At 44.0% G+C, this 21545-nt stretch overlaps 1 protein-coding gene across 9 annotated transcripts in view; it reads right to left on the reverse strand.

Moving 5' to 3' along the window:
- fbrsl1 (fibrosin-like 1) overlaps window positions 1–21545 on the reverse strand; it is a 286306-nt gene that overhangs the window by 147292 nt on the left and 117469 nt on the right. For 8 of the 9 annotated variants that reach the window (XM_073465901.1, XM_073465900.1, XM_073465905.1 and 5 more), the window contains exons 3-4: window positions 9718–9819; window positions 5194–5229 (exon numbers count right to left, since the gene is read on the reverse strand). In XM_073465901.1, the coding sequence (XP_073322002.1) occupies window positions 5194–5229; window positions 9718–9819 (138 nt within the window). The remainder of the gene's footprint in view (window positions 1–5193; window positions 5230–9717; window positions 9820–21545) is intronic. The other variant, XM_073465902.1, reaches the window with a different exon arrangement.

The raw sequence follows: 21545 nt of genomic DNA on the forward strand, positions 1-21545 counted from the left end.
CATTACCAGGCACCAAAGTCATCACCATACATTTGCTTTAAGAGTGCTGGAACGAGATTGAAAAAGGTTAGAAGAAACCTCTGATGAAAAAATATTTCGTACTAATGCCAATTTGGGCTTTTGGAGTATACCTCCTAGCCGTTTCCAATCGTTGAGCTCAATTCAGTCCTAACAAACGGGGTATGTGGAATGCGGTGAAGCTGAACGTCCCAGCTTTTAAGCAGCCTTAAGAGCAAAGCCAAGTGGCAAAAGCAATTAAGAGTTCATTTAGAACAAGTGAACTATGCTGGGGCTGGTTTTTCTGAGGCCCGGTCAACACTAATTCACAGTGTCGCCTTTTTATTTAAATGACCTCTCCCAGAGTCCCCTTTGTGTTGGTGCCGTTCTAATGCACCTCCATTAGAACAAAACCTGAGCTGCGTTGCTGAAAATGAAGTTTCCCTCCGAAAACTCTGAATGATAGCATGCCTCTACCGCCAGAGCTGTGTGTGCTCAGCCACTGGAAAAGGATTTTCAACCGTGCCATTCAGCCGGGGCCCCAGAAGCCTGCAGCCTTTATCTGCACAACCGTTGATTGATGTGTTGTGGGCCCTGCTGTGGTTAACAGCAATTTTTATCTGTTGCCAGCGGCAACAGCCCAGGTCCCTGGAGCGCAGAGAGCAGCAGGGCCCAGGATCTGAGGCCGGACCGCACACGGGGATAAACAAATAGGTTTTTCAAGGCGGACAGCCCTCATAGAGAGGCCCCTGACAGGCAGCGCCCCACCCCAAGGCCAGGACAATGTCAGGGCCCCAGCCCAGTCCTGCTGGGCTCTTGGTTTTCTTCACTAATTTTCACCATGTGCAGAGCCGGTGGTATGAAGACACCTGCACACCCCACTGAAAAGTAAGCAGAACACAAGAGACAGAGAGAGGCAGACAGAGTGAAAACACAGAGAGAGAGAGGGGCAAAGAGATGCTAACAAAGAGGCAGATCAGGGTTTCTTACTGTAGGGGAAGAAGCTTCCTGTTAAAGCTCTATATGCCCACAGTGGTGTAGTGACCAAAAAAATATTCAGCAAAAATGATTCCATGTATAAAATATAATTTACACTCAATTTCCTTTCAGTCTGTGTTTAGCATTTAATCCAGTGAATCTGTGTCGTTTTGTTAAATAAAGCGTGAAGCTTTTAATGGCTTCTATTATAATTAAGTGACATAATCCTTGTATTCGATAAAGATCTTGTAAAAGCCTCGTCACTGAGACAGGGAAGTGTATTTGCCACAATGCGGAGGTCGTGAATGCCAAATCAATTAAAACAAGGCTGTTTAAGAATGCACAAATGACTCTGAGACTGCTCTGTTTAGAGTGTAGACTCATTTAGCGTTAAATATGATTATGACAACCCGAGCAGGGAAATAAAGAATGGGTGTGTCTGAGAGCTCCGAGCACTCTCGCTCAACCCAAACACTCTGGCTAAGGTTTTACTCCCTGACATCGCAGAGATAAACCCTCAAAAAACAGACTAGTCAGATTATACTGTCACAGACAAAGCCCTATGCTTTTATCGTGCGTGAAAACATGAGCCGGAGCTTGGCCTTGGGGCGGTTTTGAAAGATGGGGGGTGGGAGACCAAAGCTCAATCACTCCATCTGAAAAAAAAGAGAGGTGTGTCCTTTTTGCTTTGCTAAAACGTCTCCTCCTCTATACAGTATATCCAGCCCAAGAGTAGCGACAGGATGGGCAGATAGCTGCACTGAGATTCTTTGACATTTTCCCAGTCTCTTGCAGCCCGTATCTCCCAGGCACAGAGGGGGATGTTGGGTTCTTTATCAAGGAGCCCCTCAGAGAGGATGATAAATCGCCAGAGCCCAGGCCCATCTCCAGTGGAACAACAAGCAGGTAGCAGCGCAGGAAACAAGGGACAGATATTGTCTCCCAAACATAGCAGAGGCTATAATGAAGCCTGCACAAAGCAGACAGGAGAGAGTCGGCCTGATAAACAATTCCATTTCCAGTCTTCCACAGAGAGCGAGATAGCGAGTCTCAGTCCTGCTGCTACATATCGCTGCTGGACTCAACGGTCCAGAGATTAGCCCTCACTCCTGAATGGAGAAGGAAGGGTGGGTGGGAGGACGGGATTTCACATCTAGCGATGTCAACACATGGAGAAATACATCATATTTACATGTATAAGTCACTTTATGTTAATCTCAAATAAGTCGTTAATCCTGCTAGGTAAATTCAGTTTTATACGACAGAGGATAGATATTGGCATGGAATTACAAAATATAACACTTCAAGGTATATTTTGTTTTGAGCTCACCATTTTGATGTGTATTTTTATGTATATTATGTGTGCTTGTTTTATGTATATAATGGTTTTATTTGTACGTTGGTTGTTGTCCTGCCTGCTCTGCAGTATAAGCTCAAATCAAATTCCTAATAGCTTTTCTTGTAGTGGCATTTCAGTTAAATCACTCAGATCAGCAAGTCACTTCTTATCACTTCTGGTATGGTTGTACCATTATATGGTTCTAGTATTCCTTATATATTTATTGTGGAATAGATCATCAGTATGTCAGTTGTTTAATCGATTGAACCCTTAACCTGAATTAATTCTATGCCTCTTTTTCTATAAAGAATTTTCTTGCATTTGTCAGCCAGTATCGACACAGGAAAAGTAATCAGCCTACTCTATGTAAACACTGAAATGAGTTTGCTATGACTGTATGTGCTGTATATGGAGAATGTTAAGGATTTTCGTGCTCCATCATCCAGTTTAGCAACAATAAATCAATGACCAGCATTTTTAGCACAAATTCTGAAAAAAAAAAAAACAACTTTCATGTTTTTTTTTCATTTGCAGAAGCCATGAGAAGCTTAATTTTAACAAATATTAGCACAAGGCTGAAGAAACTGGTTCTTGCAGTGCACTAGATATAACTAAGCACTATCAATACTGGAAACTTTGAATTGAATTAGCATTCTGTTAGCAACTTTGCAACTGTCACTCGGGAATTAAATATTAGCTGTTTTTATTAACATAGAAAAAAATGAAGAAAATGAAGGTCCAATAGACTAAAGAGGAGGGATGTCATATTTCTGCAGAACGTGTGCAGATTATGTACGATATGTGCAGAAACACATTTAGATGAATAAAATCAGCAGATAATACATTCAGTATTTAACAGCTTAATTGTTATAACACAGTCTAAAGTGTGCTGGGCTTTATCCAAAACACACAGTGAGTCTGGCTCTGAACTTTCTTTACATTCTCGTGTAAACCATTCAAATAAGGCCGTTTAAGCCTGGCAGGCAACACAAGACGAGAGGCATATGGAAGCATAAACAAGAAGAGGCGTTATCTCCCATAGGAGAAGAAAACTAACTGTCAGGAGAGATTGCCTTTTTTTTACCACTTAGTGCCTTGTGACAGATAACCAGCCCCCATCCACCAGCTTGATTATCTGAGTGTTTGTGGAGAGGCAGAGCAGTAGATGGCGATCAGTGCCAGGGGCCGACCCGCAGATAGCCCTGTCCATGCTATTGGTGGCCGGTGGCGCTGCCCACGCCTCTGTGCCCGCCTCGCTGACCCTCCCACAACCCCTCCCCACCTCATAAAAAGCCCTCCACCCACATACATAGCCTCTCTACCTCCAGCCATAGCGCATTATCCAGCCCCTGGCCTTCTCCTCGTCCTGCTCCTCCTCCCATACCCACTCAGCCTCTGCCTGGCAGTTCCCTGAAGCCCCCCGACCCCACACCCCATGTCCCCCCCCCTTTGAAACCATCATACTGTAAAGCCTGAAGCACTTACAGATAAGGAGACCCCAGAAATCAAGCGGGCCCGGCAGCAGAGCAGATTGAGAGTCAGAGCTCAGCACCCAGGAGGTGCCTAGAGGCTAAAAGCGCTGCAGATAGCACTGTCGGATAGCCAGAGAGGGGAGGCAGACAACGTAAAACTTCCTGCCCTCGTTACTGGACTTTTCTTTGCTTGAACAATGCCCCCCGCCCCCACACTAGCATCACCGAGCCCCCTCCACCTCCATCTCTGCCCTCTCTCTCTGAATCTTCCTCCTTTCAGATGAAGAGAAGGCCTCATTCCCTGCCGACTCAAACTGACAGCTCAAGCCAAAGGGCTCCACAAGCTTTTTTGGAAGGTCTTGTTTGTTTTCATCCATCTGTGAGTATGCGGCCGCTGGGGAATAGGAATGTGACATGTTCTATTAAAACAAAATAAAAAAAAAATATATCGCACAGAGATCAAGGTCTTTTGAAGTTAAGCTTTGTTCAGTGCTTTAACTGCAGTCCTTTGAGGCAGATTAACGATGACAAACCATTTATAGTTGTTTTGTTTGTTGGGATGATTGCTTCCAAGCTGCAATAAGAACTGCCATATGCCACTCATCAGCTAAAAGTAGCACACTTTAAAGAATGTTCCTCTCATGAGTTCCCCTTTAAGCAAAGGACATAAAGAACGACCGCTGTCTCTATTACCCAGAGACTAGACACATCATTGAAACAATGGGACGGGAGGAGCACAAATTTACGGTACGAAAACACACTGGGGCAAGGCAACAGATGCTTTCAAGGGATAAAAATAGTCCTGCTTTGACAATTTGAGAGCTTGCGTATGTTTGAAAGGATTGGGTTGGCGTTTTCCAAGGCATCACTAAATATTCCTCTCTGACACATTTACCTTGAACAACACTCTACATGTTCTTTGACAAAAAACATCTCGATGACTCCTACTAACATATAGTTGGTTGCTTACAACAAATCATGTTTTAACTGCGCTGGATCTAAATGAAGGTGTAAATGTACGTGTGTTTCTGCGGTGATGAGAAATTGCATTTATGGCACAGATACAGAGGCCTTTACAAGGCTTTTAGGCATATTGTCATATGTGTGAGCAAAAGGATCCTCCACTGACAGTCACTAGAGGAAGACATAAAACTCTGACAGCCAAATTGCAGCACCGGCGAGCGGCGCTGATCGATGCCAATAAAACGAGGCTCTTTTCGCCAAGGTAGCGCAGGACACCTTCCCGCAATTTAATCAGTCAGTCAGCCAGAATTAATGTTCCTAATATCATGATTTCTCCATTACTCTATTTAACATAATTAAAATGTCGAGCGCCGGGGCCATAAAGCGGGTCGTTGGAGATTGTAATTCTGCCGTAAAGCTATGAAGCATGAAAATGCCACTTACCGAGTAGCCACGGCCTGACAGCGAGTGAGTGGAACTCTGTAGGGAGAGAGAGGAGAACAGGGATGACCTTTAAGGAGCGTTTCACTCGCTGACACAGACATGATGAAGCAGCGCCGCTTTAATATCAATATTCACGTTAACCTTTTACCCGCCCCGCCATGTAACCCATAGACCGCACACATCACTCCCGCACATTCTGGCCTCCATTATGGGGGTAGCTGAGTGCCACCTGCTCTTAAAACAATCACTCACCTCATGCTGAGAGACTTGTTGTCAGTTGCCATAGAAATACACAGTGGGAAACCTTAATTATTTGGAAAAATTATAATTAAAATGGTGCACAATAGTCATTCTATGGGGTGTACATGCATTTTAAGCAGTGTGAATTGTACATTCTTTGCTTCGACCCGGGATATTTTCAGAGGCAACTGCGTGGTTAATGACATGTTCCGATCTTTCCCTGCTGACAGAATTATTTATGCTTCTGGTGGTTTTATAATACATGTAATGTGTTACAGTACAGGTCAAGATTAAGTGACACCATTGATTTGTTTTCTGAATTCACTTGCTTCTGTGCCTTCAAGAGAGTAATCTGACACTGACAGACAGACGGGAGTGAACGCATCACTTAGATCAGTAGACAAAATGACAAAACAAAACCTTGATATAGAAATTGCTGTTTTGAGACTGAGTAATGCTCAGGCACCTTGCTAGCCAAAGGTGTTGGCTTCTCTTCTCATAATTTTCAAAGTATTTGCTTTGCACTCAAAACAAGCAGTACTGAATAAGAGTAGCACCAACAGGCATTTTTTACAACATATATAATGTGAAAACATGGTGCATATAAAAAGAAGAGATCATTTCCAGAACGCTTGCTATCCTTCACAGAAAAAAAGGGCATCATACCAAAGGTTTGCTTTTGAGGAGCTCTCAAATGATCGCGATTTATAACATATGTCACGAAGCTAAAAATATGACGCAGCCCTACATGTAATCAACACTATAAACTTTCCTTCATCAAGTGCTGTTATTCAACATCATTGTTTTTCTGTATCTGTCACATCTCGAAACCAAACCAGACCTTGTGTTATAACAGCTTCCTTTGTACTCGGGACAAATATCTCTTCATGCATTTAGGGGGATGTTTTGGCCCATCAAACACCTCCTGTGTTTTATAATGCTTTTCCTCTAAATGCTGAACAAGAGCAGGATGGAGACAGAAAAAGCTTGGTTTTGTTCGGTACTCTGGCTCTGTCTGTCAGTGCCCAGCACGAATACCAATCCCTCCCTCCACTTCCACTTTTCACTTCTTTTATTCCTCTGTCTAGATTGGCAATTTCTCCCCCCCTGGTCTCTGGAGGGGACTTTTCTGCTAGACCAATTTCATCCATAGGTCCACCTTCAATCCAAACGACCTCCCCCCACACCATCACCACCACTGCCTCCCTTGTTTTGCACCCTCCCAAAACCCCTCATATATTCTCCCACACCTGCTCTAGGCCTCAGCCCTCATCAACGCCTGCGTGCCCCTCTGATTCGCAGGACGGCTCCTGTGGTGACGATTAGGGTGGAGTCCCGCCGCGAACCGGAAAGCAGGCACTGCGGGAATCAAAAGGCTATTCCCGCTCTGCTCAACCTCTCTGCTCCCTTCATTATCACGACCAGAGAGGAGGCCAGGAGAGAGGGGAGGAAGAGCTGCAAAGAAGGCAAAAGCTGTGGATACAAAAGGGCCAAAAGTGTGTTGCGGTAAGAATGCAGCCTGTTGTCTGTGTGTGTGCATGTTGTGAGTGCACTTAAATACGTGTGCGTATGCATGTGTTTGTGTGTGTGAGAGCATATGTGCATAGGTGGTGGGAGGCCAAGGCCATTTGGAATTAGCTTTACTATGTAGAGTTCATTCAACTTGGAGCATTCTGAGCAGAAAGAGAGGCTTATTTAAATGATAATGAGGGACAATCCATTGGATTTAGTGCCGGTGAAGGGAGGAAAAGAGGGGAGGGAACGGGGGGATCCATTAAAACGCCAGCGGTTCATAAGCCATAGGGTCGGCATCCAGCTAAACACTCTCTCTTAAAAGCCATTATACATGGCTCTCAATGGATTTCTGCAGCGCTTAGGACTTCAAAAGGATTTAAGAACCCGCCCCAGAGAGGGAGTGTGGGGGAGGGAGGAGGATGAGTGTGTGTGATTGTGTGTGTGTGTGTGTGCGTGGTGGTTATGGTGGTTGGTGGCGAGAGGGATGGGGCGGATGCTGGCGGCATTTAAGGGTTAACTAAACAGCCCCGGAGAAGAGAAATGTTGCTAAATCCGCCCCCTAATCCTCTCCCCATTTCCATGCCCCCTCCTCCACTCTACTTACAAAAAAAAAAAAAGAAAGAAAAAAGAAAAACATGGCGACAAGAGGGGAGGGTCCTGTCCATCTCTTCCCAACCCAGACTATTGGTTTTTGTCGTCGCAGGGAGGCCAAGGGGCGGGCCAATCAGAGCTCGTTGGAGCATGATGAGAGAAGGGATGCGAACGTGTATTCCCTCTGTGGCACGGAGATCAGGTGGCTGGGTGGGTTTTGGGTGCATGTGGGTGGGTGTGGGTGGATACAGGAGGGTGTTAGAGACCCTGACAGCACCACGACTGCCGCCCTCTCCTCCGCAGGACACAGATGCGGTGGAACCCACCCCCTCCACCACCTCATCTCTCCCTAATCCCTGTGTGGCTTAGTGCCGGGGCCCCGCTGCACTGCAGGCACAATTACCTAGTCAAAATAAACAGATAAAGACCCAACCATGGCAATGAACAAACAGCATCCCCTGCAATTTTTTTTTTTTTACCCCCTGCTTCCAAATTGATGCATGACTGTTTTTACAGGCGGGCGCGTCCACATGTCGCATTTGTCTCTATTTCCTTTGGCGGTAAGACAAGAGAAATCCATTTTACTCGTTGCAGACGCGGCATCATTAGTTAAGAGCTCTTAAAGCTGGGGAGCCACTTTGATGTGGTGGAGCGTGTTTTACGAAAATTAGCAGTGCTCTCAGTGCGGTGGCGGAGATTTCATGGAGCTGAAAAAAAAAGAAGAATTATAGGGGAGGCTGTGACACGGTGTTGGTGAGGAATCTCATTGTGTGTGTGTATCATGTCCAGGCCTTTACTGAGTGGAATACAACAGCGAGAGGCAGCAGAGAGACGGACAGACACAGAGAGGGAGAGACAGAAAGAGAAAGGTAAAGACAGGCGGAGGGAGAGAGATGGAGAGATATGGATGCCGTGGCTACAACGATCAGCGTCTGTGCACCATTTATTTGGCAGCAGATTAGAGAGACATGCCACATCTAACACCGTCGACGATTACAGCGTGCAATTTTCAACAGTGCAACCCACCCCCCTCCCCTCACACCAACCTCCACCACCGCCATCCCCGCAACCACCACCACTTCCACCCTCACTCTACCACCCCCACCTCATCCATGGGGCCCCCTCTACTTCTTGGTGCTTGTCGTATATCCCTGTCAGAGCTGTCAAGCGGCTTCGGTCTTTTATCTGACAAGCCCGCCTCTTCCTCCTGACTTTTTCATTAAAAGACAGCCTTTTACACAAATTCAAGAGAAATAGTGCGAGGGGAAGAGGGGGTGGGGGGGCAGTGCACAAGAGAAACAGAGCAGCGAGGCTTAGAGAAAAGAGGATGAAGATGGGAAAAATTAGGCCGGTGATTTTTTTTTCTTTTTTCTTCATCAGGCTGGATTCTGAATTGGAATGCTGAATAGCTTAAAACAATGTATTTAATAAGTTCATTAAAATCTTTTTTCTTTCCATCATTTTACCCCTGCTGGAAAAAGGAAGCTGCACATTTTCCTTCCTCTTCTTTCTCTCTCTACTCCTGCTTTCGTCAGCTAAATGAGCAGTCTGATTGAATTTAGTTAGGTTTGGGAGGTCTGCTTGACAGGCATTAGTTAGGAAGCATATTTCTACATTCATTTAAAATGAGCCGCTTGGGATTTTGCATAAATTCTCATTACTTCCCCTGTATCTAAATTGCATTATTTCATCCCTTATGCTGAACCAATGCCTGGCCTCCATTTTCCTTTGCCACCTACTCATCTTCTAAATGGGCTGGCATATGGAGGCCGGCGCAGCGATAATTGGAACAGTTTCTTTAACTCGTTCCATTCTGGGGTCGGTGAGGTCAGACCGCACCTGGCAGAACTGCGTTAGGTCATGTCTACATTTAACCGCGCCATGCTTTAAATAATGCCAGGCCAACTAGGTGATGCTGTGTTACCAGCCTAATCATTTCCTGTGTGTGCTGCCAGCCAACCAGTCTTTTACCCAGCACACCGGGGATTTATGAGGTGATAGCTGAAAACAGCAGGAGCTACTGCATCAGCTGCACTCTGATCTCAGCCTCAATGCTGCTGTCGTCCGCCTGCTCTATATCCCACCTCAGGGGTCCCCTGCCTTGGCCTGTGAAAGTCGATAGCCGGGCTCTCTGTAGGAGGTCTGTGAAAAGGGGAAAGGTCTCATCCAAGGACTCACCTCGCTGAGCTGCTCCTTGGAGTTGCTCCTGTGTGGTCGACTGAGCTCCTGCACCGTCTCGTCCTCGCTGACTTTGACCGGACGCAGCGCCAAAGGTTTGATCTGCGGGGGAAGAAGAAAATAGGACATTGTCAAATCATGCACTGTATTTAGCTCATGAAACAAACCATTATGTTCACAACCAAACCCTTTACCCTGAGAGGCATAAAGTATAATCCTAGAAGCTCCTCAGACACAACTGTAAATCACTGCAGAGTGAGTATTAGTGTAAGAAAATGGCAAGGAGAAAGATCAAAATTGTTATATATATATATATATATATATATATATATATATATATATATATATATATATATATATATATATATATATAAATAAAGGAACATGCCAGAGTTCTTTTGCCAGTTTAAAACAAATGACATGTACTTAACATCAAAATGAACCTTTTCCAAAGCATAGTCTGATTCTGAATTTGTGTATTTTTGTGTGTGAATATGTTTCATAATAGCAGCAAACATAACATTTACTAATACTTTTTGTCACTGCTACATTTTCTCACAGGGAAGTTATCCTTGCATGGTAATGTGATTGAAAGGAAGGGATGATTAAAAATTCTCCTCACGAGATCTATTCAGGTGCTTCTGCATAAATCTACTCAGAAGTTACCAAACACATCTTACCTTCATTATGTAATGTAACATACTAAGAAATTCCTATTTACTGTAGACTTGTTGTTGGGTTGTAGTTTACCCCAAGCAAATCAATGCACTAAATTAGCAGGCAAATTATTTCTAACATAAGTTTATTGGCATTTTGCCTTCATTTAGTCAGTACAGAGAAATGTTGGGTGAGAGTAGGGCATTCACAACTACTGCATTTTAGTAGTCATCGACTAATTACGTAAGTTGTCATCTACAACAGTTCACAGTGTTGTCTAGTTGTTTTCAGGGTCAACTAGTTGATAAGTTTGTGATACCCCCTAGGAGAAAGAGAAAGGCACAATATGCAACTAAAGTCCTCCGCTCAGGAGTCAAACTGTGGCCACCTGAGTAACCCCAATCAGTAGGTTTGTTGTGGTGCATTACCTACGTTTATTTCATGCCAGACTGAAACGAACAGAAGTCTACGGGTTCACAACAATTATAATAATTGAATGATTCAATCTTATTCCATCCACCAACACAGCTTTTTAAAAGTAAGTAATTCTCTTGGATTCTTGTTAGAATAACAGCAGATGTTGAGGTGGTGCCTTCTGGATCGTACTTTGGTCTTTGAAACCTTCTGGCACATTAACAAATTGAGTTTACTGGCTAAATACAAGGGCATCAGACCTGATGCAGCCACTGAGCACCAGTACTATCCATTTTACATCAAAAGATCACAGACTACAACACATTTTCTTGTAAAACAACAGTAGGACAACAATGTTTGAACCAGGGGACACAAGTTAAAGTTTACAGATGGCATCTTATTTGCTGTCACTCACTGGGATCTAATACCAACATCACCAGTTAGGCAGCTATGCATAACAATACGGCATAACTAACAATGGCTTCAACTGACTTTTAATGGGCCTTGGTCTTTCTATTCTCAACCTGAGGGAAAGGCAAAGTCGGTGCGGTGACTCACAGCTCGGAGTCAGTTTGTGCTTTGGCTAAATGCAAAGCAGAACTGGCTGTAGCAAAAACACCTGCAACCCCAAACCTCAACCATACCAGCCAGCAACAGGAGTGCCGCAGCAACAATGTAGTAAAGCCATCTGTGTCTGTGTGCAACGTAGTCATTCAGATTCAGGACACTGCTGCAAATTCAGTTGAATGTGACTGATTTCAAGAATACATCAATCAAAATGTGATCAATTGTATTACTCTATAATAAGTCCACCAATCATCGTCCAATTCTCTTCCTGGTTCCAGCATATACACTCAAGCCTCAGGTGGGCTACAATAGCTACAAATTTGTATTATATTCTTACCTTAGCCTTGGCCTACATACAATATAAAAAATATAATGTTGCTGAACAGGTAGAATCAGTACGAAGTTAGGATTCACTGGTGAATATTGTCTTTTGCCATCCACTCCACTCCATGACAGCTCAGGTACATTCGTTTGCAAACTTTGCAAGGCCAAAAACAGCTCATGAGCACAGCTGCCAACTCTTCTGATTTTTGCTGGAGTCTCGCTATTTTCAACCCTTTCTCCTGCTGTTCTCCCGATTGGTAATTTCTCCCATTAATCTCCTGATTTCATAGTGATACAAATCAAATAGGGGAGTCTCAGTTTCTTGTGGGATTATGTGTTGTGGTACATGGAAACCCAACCCAGAGGCAGAGGTGAGCATGCTCAAAACGGCACTGCCTGATGTGGGTCACTTGTCCCTGTGCTCACTCAAGCCATCTACTCCGCTCAGTTTGGCGCAGAAAATGGATGAAACGGGTCCCAAGATGAAGACATATGCTTCCAAATTAAACTCAACTTGGTGCGAGACTTTCCACTTTTTCGACTTTTTCCCCCGTATCATTTGCCTCCATCCTGCAAACTGTAGTACTGAATGAGTTTATCCTCCTCCTTGTTCATTTTGTAGGGTCTACAGTACAACTTTACTGTAAGCTAGGAATTTAAGACTAATGTTAAGTTATTTTACTCTCAGATCCCTGTATTTATTCTACTGATCTCTGGTGTAGGGTTATATGGCAGGGTGAAAATTCTCTCTTTTTTATAAACTAATGTTGGCAGGTATGCTCCTGAGGTCAGTAAAAAAGGAACAAAAATGTAAAATGAACTGACAGGTCCACCTTTACCATCACAACATTTCAGAAAATAAAATTATTAGATTTTATTTCCATTGTTTTCTGATCATGGAAAAGTTCGTATTACCAAAATAATCAAATACTGTCACAAAACAACAGGTACAAATCCCAGCCAATCTGCATTCAGCCACCCACCTCACACATCATGGTAACCCTAATGCAAACATGGATGGCTTATTTTATTGCAGGCCATCAAGACCTGCAGTTGGCATGCATTCAAACTCCCAGCCAGATGGGAGGTTGGCGAGCTCAGCAAGAAAGACTGTGTGCCGGTGGAGCACCAGCCAATCAAGATGTCCCGTGCTGCTTCCCCACATTGGACTACAGTGGCGATGGCCGCGGGGTGTAATCCATTTGACTAGCAGTTTGCGTGTAGCAGTTCCCCCGGTGGCACAAGCGCTGGCTGGCCCCCTTCTCCTGATCTCCACTGTAATTTAAGCAGATCACTGCTACAATTAACCTTTCCCGGTAAATATCAATTATGGCCCCCGGCTGGGCTAGAATTAAAAGGGTCATCAGCTAATCTGACAGGTCCTGTACGGTGCCACCTGGCTAGGAGAGAGGGAGGGAGGCAAGGCGGGAGAGAGAGTGTTTATCTACCCTTGTGCCCACCAGCTCACATGCCAAGTAGACACAATTCCCTTTTAATTACCCTGCCGCCGCCAGGGCAAGCATGCTGATTGGCCAAGGGGCATTAGCAGTGAGCTGAGGTCAACAGTGACAGGACGGGGGTGGGGTGGAGTGACTGTGTGGCAGAGAAAAGGAGGGAGCTGCCGCCAAGCAAAAGCAATCAGAGTGTAGAGATGGAAGGAAGAGAAACCTGCAGGTGGGCCTAATCAGGTTTGACTTCCACCTCCACCCGCCTCTCCCTCTGCCTCCCTCGCTCTCTCTCGACTAGCTGTCAGCCTAATCACTCCTTGAATCTCAAAATAGATGGTGGCCTTTTTGATTTCCTTCTCTCAAGGAGAGCACAAAGAGAGCAATCCTCCTTGGCAGGCAGGAAGGCAGGCATGGAGGCAGAGGCAGAGACAGAGCGTCAAGGTACAGTCCGCGTCACGTCGCCGTCAAGTGCAGCAGTTGATTACTTTGTTTACCCAGCATCAGTGATGCTGACAAATTCCTGAAGGCGCCCAAAGTGTTTCCGTCTCCTCTGGGGCCAGCGGCTACATTACCCAGTCAGCAATCAACTTGGCTATTGATCAGAGCACAGCGTCTAATTAGCCGCCTAGGTTAATGATGCAGCGTGAAAGACCGTTCCCCGAGCTGCTGTTCAACGGGACAGGAGAGCAATTGATCTAGGCAGGATTTCACCAACTCTGACAAAAGATTGGCAACCCTGACTGCCTGTGATTAAGGCAGGGACTAATTTCCTGTCTGGGGAGGTGTTTAATTGGCCCTAAGCTCCCAACTGTACAGCTTTCATGTGTTGTTTTTTTCTTTTTTGTGTACTCATTAATGTTAAAGGACAAGTTAGAGAGCTTGAGGGTGGGGCTAATGGTCTCTGCTGAGACGGTGACACAGTTCAAGGTCATAATGCTTTTCCACTATGCTCGAGGTAATGCCTTTGCAATGCATTGTGGGCAGCCCTGAGGGAACAGTTCTTGGCCACCTGGCTGTTAAAGGAGTTATAGTAATTTTTTGGTGTGGACTGAGTTTGCTTACACTGAAGGTTTGACCCATGCAGCACTGGGACAAGGTTAATCAGGTTGCAAGTGAATGTGTTTAATCTTGCTGTGTGCAGGGGGACAGTTTGACTTAAGACGATAGATAGAAGAGACGTAGAAAAAACATGGCTAAGTAAGGGCCTGTGTTTTACATGAATAATGTACTGGAAATTAGCTCCATTAGTCTCGGTATTGAACATGTCTGCAGTTCCTCTCTGGAGGCTGCCGCTCTGTGCTCTTTAATTATCTTCAAAGGGCCCTCCAGCATCTTAATTTCCCCCCAAGTTGAGTAGTGCCGACTTGGGTCTGCTCATTTATACATCTCTAACCCTGGGTGAAGTCACAAAGCCCCCCCTGCTTAGAAAGGTCTAGTGAAGGCATCGATGGAGACAGTAGTGGTTCACATCAGTTCACGCTCGGCTTGGCTAACTTTCCTTTCCTTTCACTCTTCTTCACTCTCCTTGCAGTGTCAATCAATCTGTATTCAGTCAGCAGGGAGCTGGCTGGAGGCTGGCGGGCGATGCTTTGTTATCCTGCTCCTTTGATCCTGCCTCCCTCACCTTGCAGGGGGTTTTAAGGGGGCATCGGATGGCTGCGCGGTCTCCCACCTTTTTCCTCCTTGAATAAGAGGAGCTGTTAGTCCTGACCTCGCTTTTCCTCTCCTTGCTCCAGCTCCTTTCACTCTGCCTCGTCTCTCCCTAGCCTGCCGTCACCTGTCAACAGCGCTCAGGGAGGCTGTGCCTCAGCCTTGTCCCAGTGTCAATCCTCATTACCCTAGGATCTTGGACCTTGCCCCCCTGCCCGCCCCTTTCTAGCTGCCTTGATGCTGCGCCGCACTACCACGCTCCAATCTGCTCTCTGGGCTTCCCATGCACAGAGCTGGGAAGAGATGAGGGACAATACAGAGTGGGGAGGGCTGAAGAGGACGGATACAGATCCTTCCTCTAATTTGCTCTGAAAAGTGTCCTGCGCAAAGGACCCTCACCCCCATTAACCCAGCGACAGGCTGCTACCGCTGCTCAGGGAGGCATCGGCAGTGTGTGTATGTATGTGTGTGTGTATGTGAGAGGGGGCCCGGTGGTGCAGCGGGCGAAGGCATCTCGGTGCTCAGTGGCGGGCTCCGGCACCGGCTCAATCTATCGGCTCATTATCCCCCCCGCCCAGGCTGGGGTGCAGACAAGTGCACTTTAGGGCCACAGGCCAAATTGATTCATCTGCCTTCATTTTCTTCAGGCTCAGAAGTGGCAGCTGCTCGGAGGCAGGGGGAAGGAGCTCTAAGATGGTGAGAGACAGATACGGGAGAGAGGGAAGGAGGAGAGAAAGAGAGAGTCAGGGATAGAGTGAGATGAAGGAGGGAGGCATCAGGAGAAAGAGGTGTTCCTGGCTTTGTTCCTCACCCATGTCTCATTTCACTTTTCTCCTCCTCCTTCTCTCTCTCACTTTACCACATAACCAACACCTCCCTCCCTTGAAAACGCTATCAAGACATGCACTCACTCCCCCACCAAGTCCCAAGTTGGAAATTAGCCCAAGGACAAGCTAGTGGATTTACTACAGGGAGAGCAAATGGATTTTTGCTTTTATTTTGACGAGTCCCAGTGTATCCATTACGCCTTTTAATCATACATTATTCATAGAGCTCGCCTTATAATAAATGACCACATAAAAGAGGTACACATATTATACAAGGCCTAAAATGCCCCCATAACTCTCCCTCCTAGTGCACTCAGGACTACATCACATTTGTAAGCTTGTTCACCAATACGAGCCTGTGAAATCGCAGCAAGGCGACATTTCTATTCCAAGCCATGACACCAGGACACGGAACGAGTCGGCAGATTAAAAGCAACACTTGCGTACAAATGAGGTATGGAGCAAACAAATTAGAGGGCGTGACCTATTAACCATTCGGCATGTATCCTGCGCACAAAATTGCCCTGTGTAAAGCTAACTGGGGTGGCCACCGCGACCGCCCAACACTGTAACAAAGCAGTCAACCTGAAAGTGAAGCCGCTTACTCGGCCTGATTCCCAGCCAACAGGGACCTCAGGAGAGCCCCAGTGTCCCGCAGGGCCCCGTCTGGAACAGATGAACTGGGGAGAGGAGCACTCCCTGCGGGGCCCCAGGTCTCTCCAATCACTCTCACCATATGCCTCCTGGGGGAGTGAGGGAACAAGGCGAAAGAGGAGGAAGGGGGGCAGGGGAGGTGCACCTGCTCCCAAATACGAACTCATCCCTCAGCACCTGTCCCGGGGGTTCACTGACAACCACGACCAACAGACACACACACACACCTCACCTGTCAGCCAGGACCATAGGAATAGTATCTGCCCTGCACTGATAAGCACAAGGCCTTACAGCAGAAACACCCCCGCCCCCTCCTCTCCCTCCCAACTCCCACTCCAAGGCAAGCATTTCTCAGTGCTACCAACAACAATTAGGCCGCTGATGTAAAAATGCTAATGATGTTATTGGAAGGAAAGCAAGGGAGCGATGCTGTGGATCTGCGTTTTGCTCTTCATTCTTGGAGCCAACATTATGCAGATCTCACTTCTCTCTTGTTGCTCTGCGAGAAAACGCACAGCTTTGATTTCTGTGTACACTATTAGTGTTGAAAGCAGCGAGTGCATTTTGCAAAAGATTAATGCATGCTAACAAGGAAAATTCAAATGGTGTTCACTTTGGAGGTTGTACTTTAATTTTTTCTAACTCGAAAGGATTATTTGCAAGTCAAAGTTCACTTTGGCTTTCAAAAGAGAGGGCACATTCAAAGTCGCAGTAAAACAACTTCAGGTCATGGTGCAGGCCGCTGGAAATGCCACATTTGCACTTAGTGGTCAACAAAACCTTTTGGAGAGTAAGAGAGAGAATGATATATATTCATTCAATTTCAAGTGTGCGCTGCTGTATCTCTCAATGCCGTAATCATCTCGACAGACCTTTCAATCACCAAGAGTATGTTCAAGTTAATGGGGAGGCAATGAAAGAAAAGACAAAATGTACATATATATTCTAAATCCCTGAGTAGCTGCTGTAGAAAATAAGTGGTAACCTTAAAAAAAGAAAAATGTGATTATTATATATGTATAGTATAAATACTTATTTCAGTTTGTTTGATTATGCACTGTAGCTTTTGCATAGGCAAAAAAAAAGTGTTCTTTCATAATTAATATTGTTTACACACAACTTCATGACCTCATTGGCATTCCATATCATAAGTGCCACTGATGAACACTGATGATAAATGCTTCTGCAGAATAAAAATAATTTAATACTGTAAGTGAAGGGCCAAATGAATGGCTGATATGTGGTGACCCTGCCAATTTTGATAGTGGTAATGTACTGTAGCTCATATTTAATAAGTTTGGTAAGTAATTACAAAGATGGGTCACTGTAAAAATACTTCTACCAAATAAATTACTTGGAGTCTTTCAACAACAAACAAAGCACAAGCTGACTAAAGCATTAACACTCAACTATACTTTTTTTTCCATGACGGTAGCAACATTTTAAACAAATTATTGATTGTATCTTTTAGATATCTGAAAGTGTGAGATAAAATTTGCCTCTTACATGCAGTGTTATGCACTGCTCAACACTGCGACCATAATAACTGCAGGCATCCTGCATCAATCACAGATTCTGCAACAGTTTCATGTGTAAAGGATTTATCAGTTATGACTCTCAACTCCATAACCCTTAAATGGACAGAGATAACAGCAGGTAAACACTCTTATCAGCTGATAAGAGTCTGTTGGTGAGACAGATCAGCGGTCCAGACAGATTTCGAAATGACAGAATGTCTGACTACACACGGATTTTCACAACTTGAACTCGCGAGTTGGCTGAATATCAGAGAAAATGCTCCCTGTACACAATAAGCAAATCCAGATGTAGGTCATTTACCACAAAAATACTGCCATTACAAGTTTTAGAGTCAATGCGGAATAATTGTTCTGTATATATCTATAAGATGTAGTCAGTTTTTTTAACACTACTGTCTGCCCAATCCCAATTTGGAAAACATCATATTTGTATAAATGATAAGGAAAGTCTTTCTTCCATATCACATTGGCTTTAATATTTCACACATTCACCCTCAGTTACTTTCATCATTGACCACTGTGTAACACTGATCCATGTATTAAGACTCCATCTAAGCTCAACTGCTGTAACACTATTAATTATTTTTTAACACTTGAAAATGATCTTATTAGCAGTCGAAAAAATTACATTTTTGGAGGTGCAACATTCACACTCTCTCCTGCGACTGCACTTGATAACTTTGTCACCCTCACACATACTTTAAGAAATGTTTAATTTCCTCTAATGTAATCTGAAATAATTATCAGCTGTGGCTGACGTATGCGCTGCAAAAAGGCCCCTTTTAACAAGTCCCCAAACACACACACACTCACACACCTTACAACTAGCTATCATTCACCACGACATAATTAAAACACTGAAGATGAGATTGTGGGGTAAAGGAAATGAGCAAGTGATTAAAAAAAAAAAAGGTAGGTGAAGAACAGTCTGAAAGTTCCAATCGGTCTAACTTTAGACTGTGTTCTTTAATCAAGCAAGAAAATGTCTCTTTAATGGAATGTTTGAGTCAAATCGTGCTGTGTTTCCTAATCAACAAGCTATTGATTTAGTACCGACTGATGTGTAACAGACTGACGGGAAACAGCAACTGAAACACAAGATTATGAGGAATGTAACCTTTTCCCAAAATTATAGATAAAAAAAATCAGTATGGAGTAATTTATGCCTCTTTTTTCACACTCAGGACAAAATGGAAAAAGAAGCCTTTCAAATTTTTGTGACTTTTATTTTCATCCCCATTAATTGTTATCTTGTTATCTCTTATCATTACTTGTACTCCTGGGATCCATATGGCCAATAAATGACGGAACTGTGCCAGCTAATGACTAATGAGGCATTTTAAACCTGCCATTGTCTGAAACATTGAATGGCAAACAGGAAATGTTGCAATTTACACCTCTACCAAGAGAAGCAGCGCCTATTTAGATGAAATGCCATGGATGTTTTGTTAGAGCTAGACTGAAATACAAGTTATATAAATGTCTGACAACCAATTAAACAAATTATGGACGACATGTGTTTGTTTAAACACATTTTTATTAGGATCCCATTAATTTGGTCATCAACAAACTGTGACCCAGATATGTACTGCACAGTACATTTTACATTTCCAAAAAACGATCTTTGTCATGTCTTCAGTAAAATTCTTTTCACTTTGCAGCCGACAAACTATATGCCAACACCAATATATCTGTGATGAGAGAAAACTGTCTCATAATATTGGCCAGGCCAACATGTCCATCGGGCGCTAGTTAGCATGAGCAACAATAGCCAAGACAGCTCATACAAAAATTACCAACCAAAGCAGACTGTAGAAAATTGATAAACAACAACAATCATGCAAGAGATTAATGGGAACACAATGTGTTTAGTCAACTCGTCATTCAATATGGAACCATACAGGGAAAATGTACCACTTCCACAGTCTATTGATGCCATGTTGTTGTCCATGCTTGCAAGAAAATAACTCTTGCTCATAATCTGTGTTAAAATTTAGACTTTTCCGGCAGAGAATGGTCAAATTAAAAAATATTCCATATGGGAAGAGTCTTTCATGTATGGAGAGCTTTGATCCTAAAATATTCACATACACTCGTATTGATTAAACTTTGCACTGTATGCTGGAGCTAATCTGTGAGACTTAGTTAGGAGCTGAGGCGTGTCATGAGAGGAGAGGGAGAGTTTGTAAGAAAGAGACAGAAAGAGGGAGTTTTTTAAAGAGATGAGGTCTAGGCAAGGAGTCGGGAGGTAGTTTGCAGTCAGAGAGTGAGAAAAAGAGACCGGGAGAGACAGCCAGAGTGCTCTGGGCTTTTTAATGGGAGGCAGATGCAACACATGTAATGAATCAGCTTCGGCTCGACGCGGCTTCCCTCTGATGTCTGAGCACCCGTCCTGCCCTTGAAAAACTTCTGGGACGTTATCTCATGCCTGCACAGCACACACTGCCAGTGAATTTTCGGAGGAAGTGTTATGTGTTGGATGAAGGATGGGAGGGAGAGGTAAGAGTTGAAGTGTGTGTGCAGTAGCATATGCATTTATCTCTGTACAGAATATAACAATGTATGTGGATGCTGTATGTGCTAAAGTACTTGAACATATCAGTATATGCTAAATGCTTACATATACCTATGCATGTACTATAATATGCGTATCTATGTATGTATAAATAAGTTTTACTCATTAACACTGTACATCTCTACATTTTTAACACACACTCAATCTGACTCCAACACTGTCCAGACACCTGCAAAGTGTTTCAACAGTACACTTTATGGATGTAAACATGCAAGCATGTACTTCCCAGCTGAAAATCACCTTTTCCCTTTTATACATGCCAACAAAGCTGTTTCTAGCCACACAGTGTAAGGTTGTAATGCTTCAAACAGAGCAGCAAACAACAGCTGCAAATAGATGAAAAAGACCATAACGTGCACACTGACGCTCACATGGTAACAGCTAGATCTAGCTACAGTTCCAACACCGACTGGCCGTTGTGTGTATGTTGAGACGCTGCTGTCAGCATGTTAACTAGCACAAATGCTAGCATGTAATCCTGTATGTATACAACTATTGGATGTTAACAAATTCTCTTAAATTCTCTTCATGCTTACATAGTGGAAATTTGACTTTGATAAGGTAGAGGTGTTGAAGTGAAATATCTACTCTCCTCTACAAACTCCCACATCATATTCTACAAGCTACAAAGTTTGTTCAACCACTTCATCCATCTCAGACAAAATACTTTGTACACGGCTGTGTATGTTTTGGCAGAAAAAACACAGGTGCAATTGATATTAATAATAATGACTGTATTCTGTTTATGTCTTTCAGTTCCTGGGCTCTGGTACTGAGCATACTGGGTTACAAGAATGGCTCACTGGGACTCTTCATGGAGCAGAGCTATAATTAATGTTATTATTTCCACCTGCTAGAAAAAGTCTAAATTTCGGTTGTGGAAAAAAACGTCTGTTGAAACGGGTGTTGTTGTCTAGAGTTGAACTTGTACACATCATAATTTTGCAGCGTGGATTTGCTGGCAAAATGATCCGGTCTGGAATAAAAACCAAAATATACTAAACAGTATTTTGTATACTCACTGCATACCAGCTAATACTTACTACAACAAACCAGTTATAAACACACATCCTTGCTGGCTACAGGAAAACTTGGAAGAATTTACATTTTGATGATGATTATGTTTTTAGCATTTACTTGTATTAACAAAATGAAGTTATATAAACCCAAGAGA

The sequence above is a fragment of the Pagrus major genome, chromosome 5 (assembly GCF_040436345.1).
Source record: "Pagrus major chromosome 5, Pma_NU_1.0".
NCBI lineage: Eukaryota > Metazoa > Chordata > Actinopteri > Spariformes > Sparidae > Pagrus > Pagrus major.